Source organism: Anabrus simplex, chromosome 13 (genome assembly GCF_040414725.1).
Source record: "Anabrus simplex isolate iqAnaSimp1 chromosome 13, ASM4041472v1, whole genome shotgun sequence".
Classification (NCBI taxonomy): domain Eukaryota; kingdom Metazoa; phylum Arthropoda; class Insecta; order Orthoptera; family Tettigoniidae; genus Anabrus; species Anabrus simplex.
In genome coordinates this window covers 95,957,748-95,980,369 of record NC_090277.1, presented here as the reverse complement: position 1 = coordinate 95,980,369, position 22,622 = coordinate 95,957,748, and the positions used below count along the sequence as shown (strand labels likewise).

General features: G+C 40.1%; 1 protein-coding gene across 1 annotated transcript in view; it reads right to left on the bottom strand.

The window, feature by feature from the left end:
- LOC136884930 (protein phosphatase PTC7 homolog) overlaps window positions 1-22,622 on the bottom strand; it is a 39,929-nt gene extending 17,307 nt beyond the window's left edge. Inside the window, exons 1-2 of the mRNA XM_067157252.2 lie at window positions 22,248-22,622; window positions 10,669-10,848 (exon numbers count right to left, since the gene is read on the bottom strand). Of these exons, the coding sequence (XP_067013353.1) occupies window positions 10,669-10,848; window positions 22,248-22,473 (406 nt within the window). The 5' untranslated portion in view covers window positions 22,474-22,622. The remainder of the gene's footprint in view (window positions 1-10,668; window positions 10,849-22,247) is intronic.

The following is a 22,622-nucleotide window of genomic DNA, read 5'->3' as shown; positions in this document are numbered from 1 at the left end:
GCATCGCCCAAGGACTCACCGGGCTTGTGTCCACTGTTTGGTCTCCGTACACATTCTGCAAGCGCCTATAAATATCTGTGACGCCATAGTTTTCCGCCGAAAGAAACTTAATAGCTGCTCTCTGTTTGGTACGCTCCTCTGTTACAGCCAATCTGAAGGCTAGTTAGGGCACTGCCACCTATTGGAAATTAAGGAAACTCTACAAGACGAAGCGAGAATATTCAAAGATGTCTCAAACAAAATTCCAATTTTTAAGAACCGAAGTGGGCCTAAAAATAAAATGTGTTGCATTATATACTGAATGCCCCTCGTATATATAAATATGGTAATATTACTCATGCCAACTCCTGTGTCCCCTCATTAAGATTCTGGAACAGTCATTCCTAACAACATAGGCTAAATTAACTAAACAAAAAAAAAAAACACATGACATGAAGTCATGATATAAAGAAAAGTAGGAACATGAATAGGGCACAATGACAAACTTTAAAACACAAAAGGAAATCCAGCCTCAATGAGTATAAACCTGGCATTACTCACTAGGTCTTCATGAATGCAGTTACTTGCTAGATCTTCATGAATGCCATTACTCGCTAGTGAGCGCAGCGCACACCTTTATGTTTAAAGTCGTTTCTTGAATTTCCTTAGAGTAGCATAATACACTTCGGAGTTAATCGTTATCACCACGAGGGAGGACATTGAACAGAATAACCCCTTCCGAGTCCCAGAAGACCATAGCCATAACTTTACCAGCGTGAGTTTGAACCCCACCGTCACTTGTCCTCAGAATGGTTTTCTATTTACACTTCCAAGCAAATGCTGGGACAGCCAATTCTTTCCACCTCCTTACCCAATTTCATTCACCATCATTCATGTCACACTCATTAGCTCCTCAACTGATGTTGGCATCAGGAAGGACGTCCAGCCGTAAAACAAGTGATGTAAATTCATCTTGCCCCATCCCTGAACCCTTATCGAGAATTGGGACTAAGGGGTAGACACACAATTTATTTAGAAACACAACTGCTTAAATTTAAACAAATAGTTATTCATTTAGGAACACTGTTTGCAAATTTTGTTTGCAGTTTTGAAAATTTGAGTGGGACCATGGAGGCCCCAGTTGGTGATTCTATTCTTTCCTAAAAATGAATGGAATACAGCCTTCGACCAACGAAAGTGCGTCTTCTTCCTCAGAACTTCTAGACACATTGTTTCAGATTTATGATCACTTTCATAAGCCTTATCTGTTTCATTACCATTGCTTTCGGTGTTCAAGTCCACTTTCTCCACCGCATCACCCAATCACGAAAGTGGATACCATTATAACTTGTATAAATTCACTAAAAACAGACACACTTCACATTAAACACAAGACCAGGACAAACCTTGACTTATTACAATGCGTGACATAAGAGTACTGTAGCACTGTTACTCGCTACTGAGTGCACCCCTCATTAAACAGGCACGGTTGCATCTAATAACGGATTGAGGGTCTTGGTTTTCAAAGAAAATGGAAATGACTGACACATCCCCGCCCTAACGATCTGTTTGAAAGGTGCAGCAAATTTAAATACAGTACTTGTAACATTCCAACAAAAAGCAATATAATGCGGAGGTGAGCGCCGCGCTCATTATATAACTGCAGGTTAAAGCCGATTCTTCTGGTGAAGCTAGGAAGCAGAAATGAGCTTGTCAGTGGCTGAAAGAAATGGATGCAGAGGAACTGGGACTGATAGAAGAGAGGGCATTTATTTGAAGACTCTCCTTGCCCTTGCATATTTTCATATCTGTCTCTGTCACCTCTTACTGCAGAAGTGCCAACCTTTGAAGTGACTTTTCGGTAATCCCCTGCTGCTCCCGTCAGAAAATTTTCCAAGTCAAATCCAAAGCATGTTCCTTACTTCTCCATAATGACACCACCTTTGTCCTTCCTGACAGCAATCTATTCTGAAGTATATTACACAATAACATTTGCACATCACCAGTTAGTTCTGTCATAAAACCTTGTAGCTTGTTTTGCATTCAGCAGCTGCTTTCACTGAGTGTTTTCTTCAAGCATCCTTCCACCTCTGATGACATTTTTGCCTTCCAGTGTAGATATGCTTAATGTGGGCCTGAAGTCCTGTTTTTTTTTAAAACTATTAACACCAAAAACTCTTTCTATGTGAGATTTTTTTTACAATTTGCTTTTACGTCGCACCGACACAGATTGGTCTTATGGCGACAATAGGATAGGAAAAGGCTAGGAGTGGGAAGGAAGTGGCCGTGGCCTTAATGAACTCCACTGACTGCCAAACTCAACCCAGGTTGTCTTCACAAAATGCTTCCAGAGAACGAAATGTCTTAGGTTGTGTTGGCCGATGGGTTGAAATATTTTTCAACAAATGGCACTCGCTGGCTAATTGCTGTTCACGGGCTGTTATTTATTCTTTGGGGAATCGATTCATGTCTCATTCTTTGTGATACATTCAGAATATCGCAAGTACTTTATGTATGAATTCAAGTTGTCACGCAGTATGCTACAATGGTGGCTTTCAGTGTGAAAGGTATGACAGAAAGTGATATTTTAGATGAAATTTAAGTTGATAGTGATTCAGAACAAGAAGAATTAGCAAGCGATACTGGGTTGACTGATCAAGATGTGTTAAGTGTTGTACGGAACAACAGCAGTGACGATATCAAAATAGCCCCATGCTCCACACATGTACCAGCTGCAATGCAAGAATGTGACTGGTTAGATCTTGACGGTAGGCCTAACTACATACAATTTGCAGGCAATAGTGGAATAAAATACCCATTTTCAAACACATCTCCATGCATGGAGTATTTGAAGGCTTTCATTACAGATGACTTTATTTCGATGCTTTGTGTGCAAACAAAATTGTATATTTTAGGGGCAATAATTTACCTGCAATACTGAAAAATGGTTCACCTAGGGAGTTGAATGGCCATTTAAATGCCTGGCAGTCAATGTGCTAAGGTACAGCCTCAGCCTTTGCCTGGCGTGAAAATGGGAAACCACGGAAAACCATCTTCAGGGCTGCCGACAGTAGGGTTCGAACCCACTATCTCCCGAATGCAAGCTCACATCTGCGCAACCTTAACCACACGGCCACTTGCTTGGTGTGGGAGAGTTACTGTCAGGTACAATTAATACTGCGATAATACAACACTACATTTTATAATGGAGAAGAGCAGAGTAGAGCTCCTTGATTCACAATGCTTATGGATAACGGAAGGCAGTGATAACCGAAATACCATTGCTAACTCGCAAGCATTGAAACAAGGAGGCTTGAGCACTAATGTTCGAAACAATTCATTTTTCCTTCTTTTCCTACACCAAGCTCGATACCTTCAGTCGATCAAGTGCGGCCAGTATCCAGTATTTGGAAGATGGCAACGTAAAGCGATTTGTGAAATTTTCCCTACAAATTATTATTTCTTTTCATGACAATATCACTTTTCTGTAATAATTTCCCCTTTAATCATAAATCCGTAATAGTTGGCACTTCTGTTTCTGTAACTCCCTCTGCTGATGCTCACGTTCATTCACTATGTGTGTTCAATACTTCTATGGTATAACATGCTTTGTCATTTCTTCCTATCCATCACTTAGATTGACCCACTGACATCCTTTTCTATTTCTTGTGTTCCTGATCAGCTACTACCTACATTCATCTTCTTTTAAAAATCTCTTTTTACTTTTCTTGCCCTATCCAGCCCTTCTTATTTTATACTTTCCAAATCAAGACTGACAATCTGTCAGGTGGCCGTTCAATGAGTGTTGATACCCACCCCCTTGATGAAACTGAGAAGAAACGAGCTTGTCAGGGGCTAAGGAGAAATGGATGTAGAAGACTAAGGACTGATGAGGAGCAGGCCTATCTATGTGAAGATTGTCCCCGACTTTCTGTGATTTCTTGTTTGTCCATGACTCCTCTTTCCATCCTGACCTATCATTGTGTTTAACCTATCAGCAGTACGAACAGAAATGCACAGTGTGACGACTTCTACGGGTTGATATGTTCCTACAATATGCGGCGCTGGTGTAGATAGTGATGAGCACTGAACACGTGATTCTAAATGAGATCTGATGTGACTTAATTAGGAATTTATCGTTTAAATAAATGATTTTTTTTTTTTTGCTAAGGGCTTTACGTCGCAGCGACACAGATAGGTCTTATGGCGACGATGGGATAGGAAAGGCCTAGGAGTTGGAAGGAAGCGGCCGTGGCCTTAATTAAGGTACAGCATTCGCCTGGTGTGAAAATGGGAAACCACGGAAAACCATCTTCAGGGCTGCCGATAGTGGGATTCGAACCTACTATCTCCCGGATGCAAGCTCACAGCCGCGCGCCTCTACGCGCACGGCCAACTTGCCCGGTAATAAATGATTTAAAACCGTGTGTTCATGATTGTGATGTTTTAGGAACCTGTGTTGAAAGTAATATGTGAAAAATATGTACGAAATATTTTGCATTTAGTAATGATTTAAAGATACTACTTCTGAAATTGGTTCGTCAGTATCTTAAAGAATATCTCAAACATGTCTGTGTCTATGGAGTTACGTGATCTTTCAATAATTCACCACGAAATCAAACTCAGCTGCAATTATCAATTATAACTTTTAAAAACACATGTTCAACTGTTAGTGTACATGCTACGTAATATAAACATATTGAAACTCTGCAGGCACCCACATGATTGTTACGTACCGGTATGTCATACATATGTAATTCCTACATAACTCCTTCATTTATATGTTAACATGTTCAGCTTAATGAATCTTATCACCACTTCACCCCATCAGTCAGTTAAATGGACACTTTGGAAATTTTCTGGGAATGTTTTGCAGTTGTACAAACTTACATTTCTTTTATTCGGAAATAAAATCGGCATCGTATGTAATGGAAAATTAATTTTGGCACCAAGTCCTGAGCACGTTCAGTACAGCATCCAAGTCCATGAGAAACAGAAATTGGACGTAAACTATCCAGGCATTCTTGTAATATTTCGCCCATAATGCTTCTTGTACACTAAGATTTCTCACAACTTCCTCTGCATGAGAAAACATCAATAATAATTAATTTGATGGGTAAATGAGATAGCTGAATAAGTTACAATATTCTTGTAGACTTGTTAGGGCTGAAAACAGACTGCCTTTTGTCTCCTCCGTATTGTTTTGCGGAGACCCGATACATGCTGTACAGTCTGTCACTATGCTTGCATGTTTAACAATATACCCACAGAAGTGGGCTGAACAAAGGTAAGCTTGCTGTAAATTTCTTCCTGAGCTCTACTTATGATTTTGGCTTCTCTTTGACAATAGCTTTTGCCATTACTCTAATCTGACTGAAAAATTATGCTAAAGGTACTTCAACTTCAGACTGGCAGTTACCTCCCTTAGGTAGAGCACTGCTTAGCAGGGCATACACCGATTGTAATGTGCAGATGCAAGAAGTCCACTGTAAGAAGGGTGATCATCACAGCTTATGGAGCGTAGGATACCGAAGTGCCTTTACAAGGGGTCTTGGTTGTATTTGCTTGTAAGCACATAAGAAAAACCATGGCTCCACAAATATTGTGTAAATTCTATTGTGCTTTTAAGTGTCACACGCATGGATTCAAGAGTTCTCTCAGAGGTGAATTATTGTTTGGTGCTTTTAAGATCTCTCTCATTTCACACAAATGATAAAATTTCTGACAATCAGGAAATAATGCTTCATTAGGAGTTTTGGCATTCAATGCATCAAAAACAACACTGAGGTCCCTCGTTAAAATTTCTGTGGCTTCACTTCCTTCAAAACCATTGGTGTGACTGCCTCTAAAAAAATGAACTGCATTTGCCATTGCCCTGCGGAATAATGAACGCCAAATGAGCATTCATTTTCTAAAAACTGTTAGGATTGATATGCGATGAGATTATTTTTGGACATATCTGGAATCCTGCAGAATCCTGGAGGGTATCTATCATTTTCATAAAATAGCCTGTAGTAGTTGGTGCCGATATTGTGGGCTTTATAGAGTTATCACTGGTACTGTTAGATCTACTCCCACACAGTGGCTACCAGTCCCAGCTAACATAGCTCCGCAAGATCTAAGGAGAAAGCAGCTAAGGTCAGCTTGCTCAAGATCACCTCTCATAAGAACTCTCCGTTGTATGATGTCCCGCAAGATCCACCAATAACACGTTTGAAATCACGCAAGCCACCCTGGGTTGATTTAGAAGGTATCAATTCTTTCGACATGACCTCCAAGCAGCAACAACGTTGGAACGAACATCCACCCAACAATGCTCACCTGGTTGAAGATCCTACAAAGAAGGCAGAGGGATTCCAACTACCACACCAAACCTAATCGAAGCTGAACCACATTAGAACGGATCAAGGGAGGTGTGGTCACGCCTTAAAGAAATGGGGTTTCCATACATCTGCTGCCTGTGACTGTGGAGTGGAGGACCAAACCATACAACACATTGTTCAGGAGTGCCCACTTCGTGCATATGACGGTGGTCTGAAGACTCTACACCAAGTGACACCATGTGCTCTGGAATGGTTGTCAAATTTGGATATTTTCATTTGATTATTTGTAAACTTTTGTGTACTTGTACAACCATACAAGATATATATATAAGCAGAATTTTCTTTGGCAAGAAAATAGTTTGTAATGCATTTCAGGATATGAACTGCATCTGAAAATGTCCAAACCTTTCTGGAGGAGCTCACCGGATTGGGAATGCTACACGTAAGTTATTTAGTTTACCAATGATATCAAGATTTTGCCAAGCTTTCTTGTTTGTCTGACTTCACAATCACACAAAAATCCAACAATGTGAATTCCAGCATTTTCTAGTTGAATAATAACTCGGATTATTATTTTTGACAGTATGTCACCAAGTGTGGAATTCCAACTTGAATATATTGCAATATGTTGTACCCAGTACTTTAAGAGTGGTACAAATATAAACACTACGGCATGATTTGCAATATTTACTTGTTGATCTTCTGGTGTGAGATCATCAAAGTCCACATATCCATCTATTTTTAAAGAAATGCCATTAAACTGTATTTCTTCTTTTAGTTTTACTTTCTCAAGTATTAACATTCCTAACCTGTTGTTGTCATCATCATCATCATCATAAGTGTTAAAGGCTTGAGAAACTGCACTGACTGAATGATTGTACCATATGAACACTTCAGGCCTTTCAACAGACTGCGAAGATTCGATAGTGACGGCAGTGGCAGAAGGTCATGCTGTCTACAATACCTGTAACCTTTCGGAGACTTAATTTTCAATAGGAGTGCTTCCAGTAGAAGTTCCTGATGATAATGCATGCCCTTTGAACTTATGGTATTGCTCTTTTTCAATATGGTAACAACTCTGTTTCCTACTTAGTCTTCCATAAGAGGTATTTACCTCTTTTTTAGGTGATTTAATTTCTTGAAGCTTCCATTCTAGTTCTGCATTTTTTCTTTTCTTCTTTTAATCTTCTGCTAAAAAAAAAAGTAACCTTCCTCTGGAGATGCTCAATTATCTTTTTTAAGATGAATTCCCTCTGATTATCAGCACTAACCTGTGACTTATCACCAGCACTAGAGCATACAGAGCTAATACAAGGGGAGTCTAGTATGGAATAATCTCCACGAACCTGCTACGCAGGCGTAGCAGGGGGAGAGGTGATACTCCCACGTGGCGCGTCCCAGGTGGCAGATAGGGGGGTCCTAACCGGCTTGCCGGCGGACTTGAGGGAAATAAAATACCTCTCGCGGACCAAACACCCCCCCCCTGTGGGTGGGGGAGGCAGACGAAGTGCGGTCAGGCTTTTAAGGTACCTGTGATTAGTAGCACTATATGAGCGACACCAGGGTTCTGGCTTTCCTATGATTAGTACCCACTACATAAGGAACACCACGGGATAGTACGAGTCCCTGTGGTTAGTACACGTATGTAATGGAAACCATAGGTTTGCGTTGCCTGTAAATGGCGCCGCTATGTGTGAAACACCATAGGTCTGTATTACCTGTGCGAATTTCATTACCTGTGAGTAGTACCATAATGTGTGGAATACCGCGAGTCTACGATACTGTTGATTAGTAATACCAATATAATGGTCTGTTATTGGACATTATAAATTTTCCAGCTAACTCATTCTTGGTTGCCTGCGTTTCGCCCTCGTGTGCTAAGTTAGGCTCGTCAGTTGGGACTTAGCACACCACCCAAGACACAAGGCTAGTGCATACCGTGGAGGCCACTGCATAGGCTATTTGAAGCCACCAGCAGTGCCAATGCACTATGAGAGCTATGTCTCATTTCCAAAAATAGATGCCTGCCTGGCCATCAAATGATGTAGATGTTGATTCTCATGTGCTTAGCACACGAGGGCAAAACGCAGGCAACCAAGAATGAGTTAGCTGGAAAATTTATAATGTCCAATAACGGACCATTATATTGGTATTATAAATTTACTCATTCAGGACAAATATTTTAGGTTCCCTATGAGAATCAACATCTACATCATTTGATGGCCAGGCAGGCATCTATTTTTGGAAATGAGACATAGCTCTCATAGTGCATTGGCACTGCTGGTGGCTTCAAATAGCCTATGCAGTGGCCTCCATGGTATGCACTAGCCTTGCGTCTTGGGTGTGTGCGAAGTCCCAACTGACGAGCCTAACTTAGCACATGAGGGCGAAACGCAGGCAACCAAGAATGAGTTCGCTGAAAAATTTATAATGTCCAATAACGGACCATTATATTGGTATTATAAATTTACTCATTCAGGACAAATATTTTAGGTTCCCTATAAGAATCAACATCTACATCAACTGTTGATTAGTACCGCACCATGTCAAATACCATGGTTCTACTTTCCAAGCGATAGGTACCATTATGAGAGTGCGATGACCTGTATTTTGGACCCCTTTAGCTTGCAAGCATCATCGATTTAGTATTGAGCTATTGAAGCAGCCCCTTGGTCAGTATTACTATTGTGTTCCGTCAGTTTCTGAGACTGAGGCATTGCGGGTCGTCTCCACTGGTTGTTTTAACTTCATATCCATCCGTTCATTTTTAGTCCTCACGTCTTGAATTCTGGTCAGTGGAGGATTTTGTATTTTTATTTTGTCATTGCATTTCGTCTCACTTCGTACCATCAGGGGCCGATGACCTCGATGTTAGGTCCCTTAAAACAACAAGCATCATCATCATGGAATAATCTTGAGTGGAGAGAACATCTAATCTGGTAGACCTCCTTTGGTAGATCTCCTTACTGTGATGTTTCATGATAAATATTTTGGAAGATTAAAAGAAATATGTGGGACTGCTGTGGGATCCAGTTTGCATCTCTGTCTTGGAATTTCCACTTTTTCACCATTAATAATGAAATGGTCAAATTTTTGGATAAGTTCGGACACAAAATGCAGATCACAGATATGACTTTAATCACTTAAAGGCAAATCTTGACGTGGGATAGCCTTCGACCAATTCGAGTGAAAAAGAAAAGCTGTTTTTCATTGAAATGTTTATTGTAACCCGACTTGCAACCCGGGACATAGCAAGTAGTAGGCATATTCATATGCGGTAGTAAATTGAAACATATGCTAAAGTATACATCCTACCTCTCAAATGTTTAATCTTTTTCGCTTTTCAGTTCACAAAAAGTTAACACTTATAAAACTGGAGAATGTATACAATTACCAAAAAAGATCATGCACACTTCAACATTAATCCAACAAAAAGCGTGCGTACCTGGTCTTTTTATCGACAGCAGCACTGCAGGTGGCAGAGAACATGTACACTGTGTCTGTTAACATGTGATTCAGACGGAGTTGTCACACTATTCATTTCTATTTGTCCTGCTATCAACATCCCTTCTCATGTTCCTATCCCTTTATATACGGTACCGTATTTACGCGAATAATACCCGCACATTTTTAAAAAAAAATCTGGGGCACGAAATTGGGGTGCGGCTTTTATTTCGCGTCAATGTTGGCATTTTTTTTCAAAATCAACCTTCCTAAATTTAGGGTGCGGGATTATTCAGTGGCGGGTATTATTCGCGTAAATACGGTGGCGTGATTATTAACGTAAATACCCATATTTACACGAATAATACCCGCACACTTAAAAAAAATTTGAGACACAAAATTGGGATGCGATTTTTTGAGTCAAAGTTGGCATTTCTTTTTATCAAAATAGCCGACCTAAAGTTAGTGTGCAGGGATTATTCGGTGGTGGAGATTATTCGCGTAAATTCGGTATATCACTTGGTTCAACACCTCTTTCTTTTTTTCCATTACTTATAAAAACACAATAACTTGTCCCCTAATACTCATCCATAAATTGCCAAGACTGAATTCAGGAGATAGCGGGTATTATTCGCGTAAATACGGTGGCGTGATTATTAGCGTAAATACCCATATTTACACGAATAATACCCGCACATAGCTGAACTTGGAAACTTCAATTTTACATCCTTGTAATTTAATGATGTCATACACAACTCTCCAAACTGCTTAAGACTGGCAAATGGTATGACCTAAAAACTATCCATTTTGCATTTAAGGGAACTGCCTTGTCCCAAACAAGATTCCAGATTTGATAGAAAAAGATGGATCCTTTGCACACAATTTTATACTTATAGTTTAACACTTCTCATAGTATATTTACCTAGGATGGGCTGTTTGTTCTCCAGCAATTCACGATAGGAGCGCGCTAGAAGCCCTGCTGGTTCCGTTACTACGAAACGTCCACTACTAACAAGACGTTCACAGGTACGCATCAGGAATGCCGAGAACTCTCCAGGGTCAATACCATAGTGTCTCCATCCTCCTACGCCATCTGCCACACCTGAAAAAGATCATCAGTCACATAAAGTACAGAACCTAAATAAAAACAGTGTCCTTAACTCAACATCACAATTTACACTGGTAAATCTAGAAACTTCAACACATGTTTATGTTAAAAGCACTGGGGAATCTAAGAAATGCTTTATGGTCCTATATTCAATGCGAGGAAAATCCAGGTTTTTACCTCCCCGCTGTAGAATGGATGGGCTAACACAGTGCATGGAAGTAGCTAACAAATTCATGGACTGAATGTCCTCTGGGATAATGGGCTCTTCTCTCAAAGACCAATAACCTCTAAAGAAGATGGGAGAGCAAGTAGTACACAGGGAACCCTTGAGGTTGGAAACAGGCTCAAAAGGCAGAAAGAGCCAAGTGAATGGCCGATAACATGAGGATACAGAAGGCTGCACCCAGCTGCAGTGTGATACTGGTAGAAAGTTCAATGACTTCAATGTTCACTTTAACTGTATTCTGAAGTAATTCCTCCAATTGGATCTCATGGGGTGGAAAAATCTTTAACGGCTTCCTCTCTATGAAAGCACATCCACGTATTGGTATGGGATATGATCACATTCCACTTATTGCATCAATCACAACAAAGCTCAAAAGAGTGGTAAAACAGTGTGATGGTAGTAGTACCAGACCTGTAGCTTAGATCCTTTCCAACAGAACAAAGATGGCCTAGGCCACCATAGCTCAATTGGTAGAGCAACCGACGCGAAATCGGGAGGTTGTGGGTTCGGATCCCACTGGTGTCTGGTTGGCCATTTTTGTTCTGTACTTAACATCTCTTCAATACATACTAAATGTACGTAACATGAACTAATAGTTTGAAAGTCGGTTTCGATTACAATGCAGTCGTGAAAAATTCAATATTCATGCAACCATCCTCTATAATGGTGGGAGAAACAGAGATACAGAGATTCAAAAGAGTTTTATGCTCTCAAAGTACACACAATATTCTCCTGAAACACAATGCACTCTGAACTGAAATGCACATATGTGACAGAAGCCTTAATCCTTATCGATGATTACAAAGAAGTTCCCACATGCTTAAAATGATGACATGAGGCAGGTATAGAGAGGGCAACATCTGTAAAATGTCATACAAAAGTTATTTGTAAACGCAGAACTCAACCCATGCAAGGATGTGTTATTTGATACAATGTAATCTGTATTGCATGACATTCTGTGTAGAAATTCCAGTAGCATCCTTATAAGGTAAAATAAATATGTAAATTCAATGGTTCTTGGTATTTGAAACCGAGGGATTTCAAAAGCATGTACGTCAGTCTTGCCTAAGCCACGGACGAAGGAGGTCGCAGTGAGCTGTGGGTCCCGGGAGGGGAGTGGAGTTCGAGAGTGTGGAGTGTTGGAAGGTCGCCGAGAAGTAGGCCGACAATGATTGGTATAGAACAGTACAGAGTGACGATAGGAAGATGGCAGAGGAAAATGAAGAAAGAAGAAAAGAAGCCAGGTGGGTGTGAAATGGATATGGAGAGGAAAGGAGAACTATTGTTATCGGCAGCAGTGATTATAATTTTACTATGTATTGGGGGGGGTCGAGTTGAACCCAGGCCCGTCATCTAGTAGAAATGAGGAAAGGGAAAATATGGACGCTATCAAAAGAGCTGTAAGAGAGGTGTTGACAGAAGTTTGCCCTTTCGGGCAAATAAAAGAGATGATTGAAGAACAAACCAGTAAGATTGAAAAAATGGAAGTATGGATAAGAGAAAAAACGGACGACATGGCTGCACAGGCGAGAAATAACACAGAGGAAGTGGTAACATTAAGGGAAAAAGTAGGACGACTTGAAGAGGAGAATTGCAAGCTGAAAGCAGAAGTGGAAGCAAATACTTTATACAGAAGGAAGAAGTGCTTGTTTATTTATGGAGTGCCTGAGGAGTCGAGAGAAGGCAAAGTACTTACGACTTATAAAGTAGTGGATCTAATACAGGGAAAAATGAAAATAAACTTTAGTGAAGTAGATATTGATGATGTGCAGAGAGTGGGGAGAACTAGAGGCAACAGGCCTATAAAGTTACAATTGTTTTCAACGTTGATGGCGGATGTTGTGTTAACAAATGCGGGAAACGTACAGAGGGAGAAAATATGGATAAAGAGAGACGTGGGAAGTGATGCGATCAAAAACGAGAGGATACTCAGAAAACACAGTGAAGTATGTTATTTGTTATTTGATACAATGTAATCTGTATTGCATGACATTCTGTGTAGAAATTCCAGTAGCATCCTTATAAGGTAAAATAAATATGTAAATTCAATGGTTCTTGGTATTTGAAACCGAGGGATTTCAAAAGCATGTACGTCAGTCTTGCCTAAGCCACGGACGAAGGGGCTGAAGGCAACTATTAGAGGTCAAAATCTAGTGGTGTCAGACAGAAGCTGGAAGAGGATCTGGTCTGTGGATAGATTGATGGATTTAGAATTGAAGTTAAAACAAGATGAGGAAAAGGAGAGTAGTGCAATAAACTGTAGGCAAATGAGGCGAAATACAAATAACAGAGTGCTGAGGATGGACGTAGGGATGAAGTCAAAGCAGGCCGAAGAAAAAGAGAGTAGTGCAGCGATTAGTGGAGATGATAGGCAAAATACCAGAAGTATCAGTGTACGGTGTGAAGAGAGGCAGGGAGAAGTGCCAAGTGCTAAAGTGACCAATAACAGTGTTCGGTGTAAAGAAGTGCTGGTAGAGAGGCGAAGTGAGAAAGAACAAATGGGTGATGGGGGCAAGGAGAGTGAGCAACAAGAAGCTGAGAGAGCCGAGTGTAGTGGTGTAGTAAGGCAAGATCAGGGTAAAAAAGTAAGGCCAGAGTTAACCCGTGAGATTTTTGAACAGAATCAGAGTTTTAGCGGAGGGAGAAATAGAAACTTAATGGACATGTGGAGAGTTGCGAGAAGTAATGAGGGTATTGTAACAAGAAGCAAAAAACAATAATATAGCGAGTAAGTAAGTAATTAAGGGCATGATTGTAGAAGAGGTACGAGATGGAGGTGGCGTTAGTTGAAAGTTATGATGGTATTTATTTGTGGAGGCTGAAATGTTGTGATGGAGAAGTGGTATATAAGTTATATGTTATAGGGTTGAAATGTGGTGTGGGAGAAGTGGTGGTATAAGATGGTGGATGGCATAGGTGAGTGTATTTGTAGAAGAAGTAGAGGTGGTATACGACGTGGGGTTGGTGTTGTATTGCTGACATGTGGTGTTGGAAGTATTGAAGGCTTAGTATTTATGATTAGGTGATGTATGGTTTGGTATTGAGATGGTTTATTTATTGCTGAAATGTGGTGTTGGAAGTATTGAAGGCTTAGTATTTATGATTAGGTGATGTATGGTTTGGTATTGAGATGGTTTATTTACGGCTAATTTCGTGGGATTTGGGAGGTGGTATTATTGTATTTGTGTCTGGTATGAGAGGTGTTGGTATATGCGTGATTGGTATTTGTTATTCATTGCCGAAATTTTTGGGAGATGGAGAGGTAAATTTTATTATAGAGTGTTATGGCGGAATAAAATGAAAGGAAGCAAAGTTAACGTGGATTGGTAAAAGCTGTGGTATGAAGATTGAAAGCAATGTTAGTGTTGTATTGGTGTCTGGTATAAATGCTGAGTGGTGTTGTTTGCAGTATTGATTAGGTGTAGGTCAGTAACAATAAAGTGACGAAAGCGCAGAACGAAATAAGGACACTTGAGGGGCATGCTTGAATATTGAGTAAGAGACTGCTACAGCAAATGACTGTTACGAATAATACTCTGATATATAGATTATTATTATTATTATTACTATTACTTTCATTATTATTATTACTATGATTCTCTTTTTTTAGTTCTACTCTATTGATTCTGGGGGGGTTAATTCTACGGAATGATGGGCATGGCACGAGGCTCTGAGGATGACTGCTGTGGTGGCTCTACTTTAGGGGTTTCACGTTTCCAGAGTGTCCAAACGAGCCTTATGACATGCCCAGGGGATACGATAATTTTTTCTTCTTCTTCTTTTTTTTTGGTGATCTGAGTGGTTTATTATTATTATTATTATTATTATTATTATTATTAGGGTATTTATTTGTGGAGGCTGAAATGTTGTGATGATGGGGTATTCATTGTTAAAATGTGGTGAGAGTAGAAGTATGTCTTAACTAGATTGTAATTAGAGAAGTTGGCATAGCGGTCTATGTGTATGTGTGAGAGTAAGCAAAATCTGAAAGATGGCTGGTTTGGTATGCAATCGTGTAATGTTGCTGTTGTAGCTTATTTTGGAGTAGGTCAGGGAACAATAAAGGTGATGAAAATGCTGAAGCATGAAGGTTTGCGTGATGAGTGGGTACGTGTGAATGATAACAAGCAGAGAGTTGCAACACCAGCAATAGAATGTAAATATAGGCCCGGCTGAGGAGGTCTGGTCTATAACTGTAGCGTTAGGTCTTTTTGTTTTATTGTTCATTTTATTTTGTATATGGTGGAGAGGGGTGGCTTAGGTTGGACTACGTTTATTAATTAATTTCATTAGTTATTGATGTTTTAAGTGTGAATTTAGAATTAGACAGGGGAGTAGCTGGACGTGGCATGAAGAGACGGAAGATGACTACCGTGGTGACCTAACTTTTGAGGTCACGTTTCCGGAGTATCTGACAGGCTTCATGGCATGGCCAAGGTGTACAGTAGCAGTATTTAGTATTTATTTATTTATTATTATTGTGAACATTTACTCGGGGCTGAACGCCTGTTTTGTTCATTAATAAACAACAACAAAAGCATGTACGTTGAAGATACGGAGCCTTTAGCCTATACTTAATTTTCTCCTTCATTAAGTACTCCAGTTTCTTAGCCGTTGGAAATCCTCCATTATCATAAAAGTCAAATCTTGTTCAGCGAAAGAACAGCGCGCACGCACACACTCTCTCACTCATTCTCTCTCTGCTCCCAACTAGCAAAAAATATGTCCTCATGCAATTCTGTGTTTGAAAGCTTCCTTAAAAAGCCATACAAACTGCAAATTACATTTCTCACCGGACTCTGTAAAACTTTACGTATAATACCACTACCGAGTGCTTGATTGCTACTTGGCTTGCCAGGAGAGATTATGAATACAAAACTTCATGTCACAGCACATTTTAAACATCCATCATACTAGTCTGATACCGCAACAACTTAATGTCTCCCTAGCATGTATCTCACCAAAAGACATTCCACTGCAAGCCTAAATATTTCAGCACATTCTTAGTTTTCCTCACTCACATGGGAGAAACAGAAAACACCCAGACGTATAATCACAAGGACTTGGGTGGACAGTTTCAGAATTTGTAGCACTGTCACATAGCATCACCAAAACAACTTAATATGTATTGATTTTCGCGTGCAGAAAAATCAAGATATTGAACCCAACAAGGAGCAAGTTCATTTATTTATCTAGGCAACAGTGCGCTATTCCACTGGCTTCTCAATTATACAGGATGGATGTTTCCACCTAATGAATACTGTATAAAAAATTATAAATATATGTATTTATGTTTTAAAAAATACATGACAGGACGTTTCGATCTGTAGGCCTACTGATTAGGTGGAAACATCCAACCTCTATAACTGAGAACTAAAATTATCAATAAGGGAAAATGAAATGAAATTAATATCATATGAAATGCCATTGTCAGGTGGGTATGCTAATTTGGCCCAGACTCCTCATGCTCATAGTTTTTCTTTGTTTAGTGTAGAAGTATTCTTATATAGAAGAATTAAAGCAGAGAAAGTGTAAATATAATATTTGTGACCATTTTCTATGTTGTTATTGGCCGGCTTGCGTCAGCTGTCATTAAGACAAGCTGGCTGTTGTCTCCGATAGAGCTCACACGATATGTTCATGCTATTCTGCTGCCTTAGTAGAAAATCAGAAAACTGTGCTATTTCAAATTATAATGGCATTTACCTGTAACCGTACTTTTGACACATTTTAGCAAGACTCCAGGAATGCCAGAGGCCTGTTGGATATTTTACCGCCATAAAATTTGTTGAATTTATGTAGGAGGAACGTGGCAAATTAATTTGTAACTAAGGTTACTGCTCAACTTGTGAAAATTTAGATTTTATAATTCCACCTTTACAATACTGTAATTGTCTTTATTACAAAGACTACATTAAATTAGACTCGTGAAACATGTTTCGTCCTCTTATAGGACATCTTCAGTCACAAATACAAATACATAACATTAAAAATAAGGCGAGGACACATTAAAATAAGTGAATGCAAAGTCTTTGTATCCTGTGACGCGGCGTGATAGCGTCTTGTCAATCTTCAATGTTAAAATGGTGCAGTGTGAACATGATATGAAGCATGAAGTCCAATTAAAATCATATGTTAAAACTGTTGTTCAAAACAACGAATTGTCAATTATAAAACACCGTAAGTGGCTATGCAAATAAAATTATGTGCATATTGTACATAAAAGACTTTGACAATACGGGCTCTAATATGAAATTTATAACGTGCAATGTAAGGTTACTGCTTACGAGAATGATCATGTGAATGTATAGACCGCAAAACTTTTAGTGATACTACTATTTACGGGGATGAGGAGCTACCCCAGTTCCTGTAATACTGGCAACTGAATGGAAATTAAATCTGAAATGAATCGATAGTACGATCGATCAATATGGATTTTCTAAACCGTCGTTTCCGTGTAGGAGGTTTAGGTTGTTCCTGTGATGAACTTGATTTTCCTCACTCATGTTCAAGCTTAACCTATATTTTGACATACCTTGCTATTATTACTTTACTTCTCGCAGCCCAGTACTCGCTACATTCAGCTGTGCGCGGAATGACTGTCGTTTGTTTACACGCTCGCGGCCTTCTCGGGAAGGATGTTGCGAAGCTATGCTCCGAGCTGCCAACCTCTGTACTGAGGAACTAATGAGTGAGGTGCTTCAATAGCTGGTGGTGGTGATCACACGAGTGGTCTGGACTGGTTCTTGCCATGCGGACGGTTAGGATAGAATCTGGACAAGATGATTGGTCTGGACGGTTAGGATTCTTGCCGTGGACAAGACCATTGGTCTGGACGGTTAGAAGCCGCGAAGCGGCCTTACGCCCCTACTTTCGTGTGGAAACAAGACTGGTCTGGACGGTTAGGATTCTTGCTGTGGGCAAGACGATTGGTCTGGACATTTAGGATTCTTGCCGTGTACAAGACCATTGGTCTGGACAGTTAGGATTCTTGCCGTGGACAAGACCATTGGTCTGGGCAATTAGAAGCCGCGAAGTGGCGTTAGGCACCTAGTTTCGTGAAGAAACACGATTGGTCTGGACAGTTAGGATTCTTGCCGTGGACAAGACCATTGGCCTGGACAGTCAGAATTCTTGCCGTGGATAAGACCAGCGGACGGGGGACAAGACCACTGGTCTGGACTGTTTAGGAGGGGTATTCCGTAGTGGGATATCAGCACATTCTATGTTCGAAAATCACTGACTGATGTTGGAAAATGGCTGCATGCGGTGGATGCGTTATTAATATAAGAGGTTTCATATGTGATTTTGAGGCGAAGGTGAATGATTTGGTTGAGTTGTATGTAAGTCACGGCTTACTTACTAATCACCGAGTGTGTGAAAAGTGTGGTCGTAAAGTGAAATTGACTGTGAGTGTGAACGGCACATGTATAATTTTTTCGTGTCGTCGTCGACTGGAAGGGGGTGTGAGGTGCGAATGGTTCGTGAGTGCACGGAAAAACACTTTCTTCGAAGGCTCTAATTTGAAGCGCTTTGAAATAGGATATTTCATCGTCCTGTGGTGCATTCAACATAAACCTCTGGGTCCTATTGTGAAGCTCAAGTTGGGTTTTTCTGGCAAAACAACGGTAGACTGGTCCAGCTTCTGTTGAGAGGTGTGTGTGGAATGGGTGGTGGCTAATTTTTTAAAAAATTGGTGGGCCTGGTATTATTGTGGAAATCGATGAAAGTAAATTTGGTAAAAGGAAATATAATACGGGGAGGCCTGTAGAAGGACAGTGGTGTTTTGGAGGCGTGGAGAGGGAGAACAATAGAAACTTTTTTTGTTGTACCTGTGGAGAGAAGGGACAAAGTGACTTTGCTCGAAGTCATAAAGGACTGGATACTGCCTGAAAGCATCATAATATCAGATTGCTGGAAGGCATATGATTGCTTAGAGCACGAGGGATTCGTGCATCTCCGTGTCAATCATTCTGTTGAGTTTGTTGACACAGTCAAGAGTCGTCACGTACATAGGGGGAACAGGAGGGCGATGCCCAACAATCGCCCTGCCGTGCATATGCAGAATACTGAAAATCGGTGGAGTCATTTTAAGCACGGCAGCTATTCCGTTCCGGGGTTCGGCAGGAGGAAACAGCATTTTGTGGGCTATCTTGCTGAATCCCTGTTCAAGAGCACCTCCCCCCTAGAACAGAGAGTGCACGAATTCTTCAAAGCTGCCACAGCCCTGCATCCGCCTCTACATTAACGTAAGTATTAAATTAAATTACTGCTGTTGTGTATTTCACATTGTTTCCTTTACATGGTGTTTTTTCTTTGTGCTTTTATTCTGCCGGGGTTGGTAACACAATGTACCTATCAGCATTGATGGCAATGACATCACACTCCATTCGCGTTCACCAATGAGAATGCGAGTAGTAATGCTAGCCATGGCCGATGGCGGCTGCTCCTCTTATTAGGTTAAAAAAGTAAATGTACTTCTGGGGGCAGGATGGTGGGTTCCTAGACATCGCAATGAACACATCTCTCCTCTACAAGGTATTCCAAGTAAGATTTGCATTATTTTAGCTTCGTTATAATTAGAGCACGGATTTCCATGCAAATGCATGTTTTTCAATAACCTAGCTACATTTCTCAAACTTTGCAAATATTCGTTTTACGACTTAGCATGCCAAATAACCGTCCTTTTTCCGTGCATGTTTGCATGTTTTGGCCATTTTAGGAGAAAATTCATGCATAATGCATATTTGGAAGATTTTGGATTTAATAACGAATATTTGGACGTTTAATATTGCATAATATGACTTTTATTCTGATATTGACGCATATAAATTGTTAACATGCATGATAGTGCCATTTCTGAACGTTAGTGTGCAGAATTGGGGACAATTTTTCCACGTTATAGGCTATAGTATGTTTATTACTGAGAGACGGAGAGAATGTATTCTTGGCATCCTATGTGACAATCCAAGTTAGTAGCCTACATACGGTACAAGTCCTATAATCCAATTAACCAAACACTTTGTTATCTGTTGCTTGAGTAAATAATGACGTATTTCGGAAGTCCCCACGTCGATATCTAATTCTTAGGAATAAGGTGTCCCAGTTTTACAGTTGTACATTCCTATGAATTGAACCGTAAATTGTGCATTAATCATTGACGGCTCATTTTTCGTCTGTTAGAAGAACAAAAGAAAACTTGCATCGCACTTCTGTGGCGCTGCGTTACTGGGATAGCAGCTTACAAACTCTGGTTTTTCATTGAACCCTCTACCGTTGTTATCCTAGAATGTCCTACCCGGAACTCTCACTCGTCCGCCACACGTCTTTGTTATCGCAGCAGGCAAGCATTACCAGTTATTGAGGACATTCAAATGTGTCTGCAATCATCGCATGGAGAAGTAGCTGCCGCAGCTAGGGATAAGTTGAACAAATTAATCAGTTCAAATCCTGATTTTGAATTCGTCAAGCTTATAGAAGACGTATTGTGGTGAAAATGCAAAAGATGTACGATTTGACCTCATTTTGTCCAAATGTCTTCATTGAAGTATGCATCTATCACTTCCTGTGATGTAAAAAGATCATTTTCTGTGCTTAAGAATGTGCTGACAGAAACGGATGGGCTTAAATCAAGGCAATTTGGAGAAATTAGGGTAGTTTCTGTACAATGTTTCAAAATGAACTGAATTCTGACGGTGCATATTTTCCAGTTTATTGTGCATGTTTTGCCATATGATAGTGCATGAATGCATGCATTTTTTGAGATTTGATAGTGCATGGAAATCCGGGCTCTAGTTATAATGTTATGAACTCTGGGCTGCAGAAGGAAAAATTTTGCCGGAAACACGATTGGTCTGGACTGGTTCTTGCCATGTGGACGGTTAGGATAAGACCTGGACAAGACCATTGGTCTGGACTGGTTCTTGCCGTGCAGACGGTTAGGATACGATCTAGACAAGACCACTGGTCCGGACGGTTAATGCCGCATTGTTATTTTACATGGTGGGGTTTTTTGTTTGTGCTTTTATTCAGCCAGGGTTGGTAACGCAATGTATTTATTAGCATTGATGGCAATGATGTCGCATTCTGTTCACCATGACCAATGAGAATGCAAGAAGCTACTTTAGCCATGGATGATGCTGGCTACTGCTCTTTATTAGGTTATAAAAGTAAATATACTTCTTGGGGCGGGTTGGTGGGTTCCTAGACATGATAATGAACACATTTCTCCTCTAAAAGGAATACCAAGTAAGATTTGCATTATTTTCACTTCCTTATAATGTTATAAACGTTGGGCTGCGGGTTGTAAAGTTATACCGATTTTGCTGTGTAAAGAACAACAGTACTTAGTGTTGCAATTATATTGCCAGATGTCTCACGGCGATGCATAATGGTTTCATATTTTTTGTGTCAGAGGTTGCCAATACGAATCTCAAAGATAGCCGAGGTCCACCGATTCAGCACTAGGGAGCCGAAGTATCACTAAAAGTTTTGCGTACTATACCACTGATCTACTAAAGAGATGATCTTGCTGATGAATTAACCCAATTCATCAATATAAAGAATATTCCAGATGATTCAAAATTATGTCAGCCTTCTCTGATCACATATAGGCTGATAAAAAATCTGACCTTCCACTGAAGACTAGGAGGCAATAATGAATGAAAGTAGTTTGCAGTAAAAAGTAAAGTAAATCATGTCATTGTCCCAGGTGGTGTCGCTCTTTTCACTGTAATTCTGAGATGTTATATTTGTAACATTCAGGACATCGCATTCTAACCTCACTTATATTAGAAAGTCACGAAAGAAATGCTGTATATACTGGTAGGAATATTCCTCACTACAGAGCAACCAGGCAGAAGTCACGGTCACAAAAGAAATCTGTGTGTATAAATCGTTTTCTTCGGAGATTTGTTAATAAAAGTACTTAGCATGAAGTACACAGAACTGATGAACATACATGTGGCAAGCAAATTCAGTAGCAAAATACCAGATTCAACCCATTTTAAATAAAACTCTATGGCCAAAGAATAGATAATATACAAAACATTATATCTTATATGCATATAAATAACATGGTAAAGCGAATTTGCGGGGTCGGGCATTTCCTTGACCGACAAACGGATGCCATAATGGATCAATGTTCAATAGGACACTTTGAACTCACCAACAACATCGGCAGACTTATATTTCGCCGCAAACCACGCATCATCACCGAACTGTCCTTTCCTTAGTCTTGCGTGACTTAGTTCCTTAGGAAAACCACAAACAGCCGAAACTAAACGAGATTCATGTTTCCTGTTAACATTTGCTTCAGCACAGGACGTATAATTTGATAAACCGTTCCATAACGCACGCGAGAGGAGCCTTCCAGTCCAAACAATGGACTGCATTATAAATTTTTAACACCACTGTTAAATAAACTGCATTTTCACTTCACTTCAATCCGTAATCGTTACATCAAGAAAAAAATTTCAGAAAAGATCCACACTCCCACCCTAGTTATAAACGAACTCTTGACCGACGGCCATTACCAAAGAGA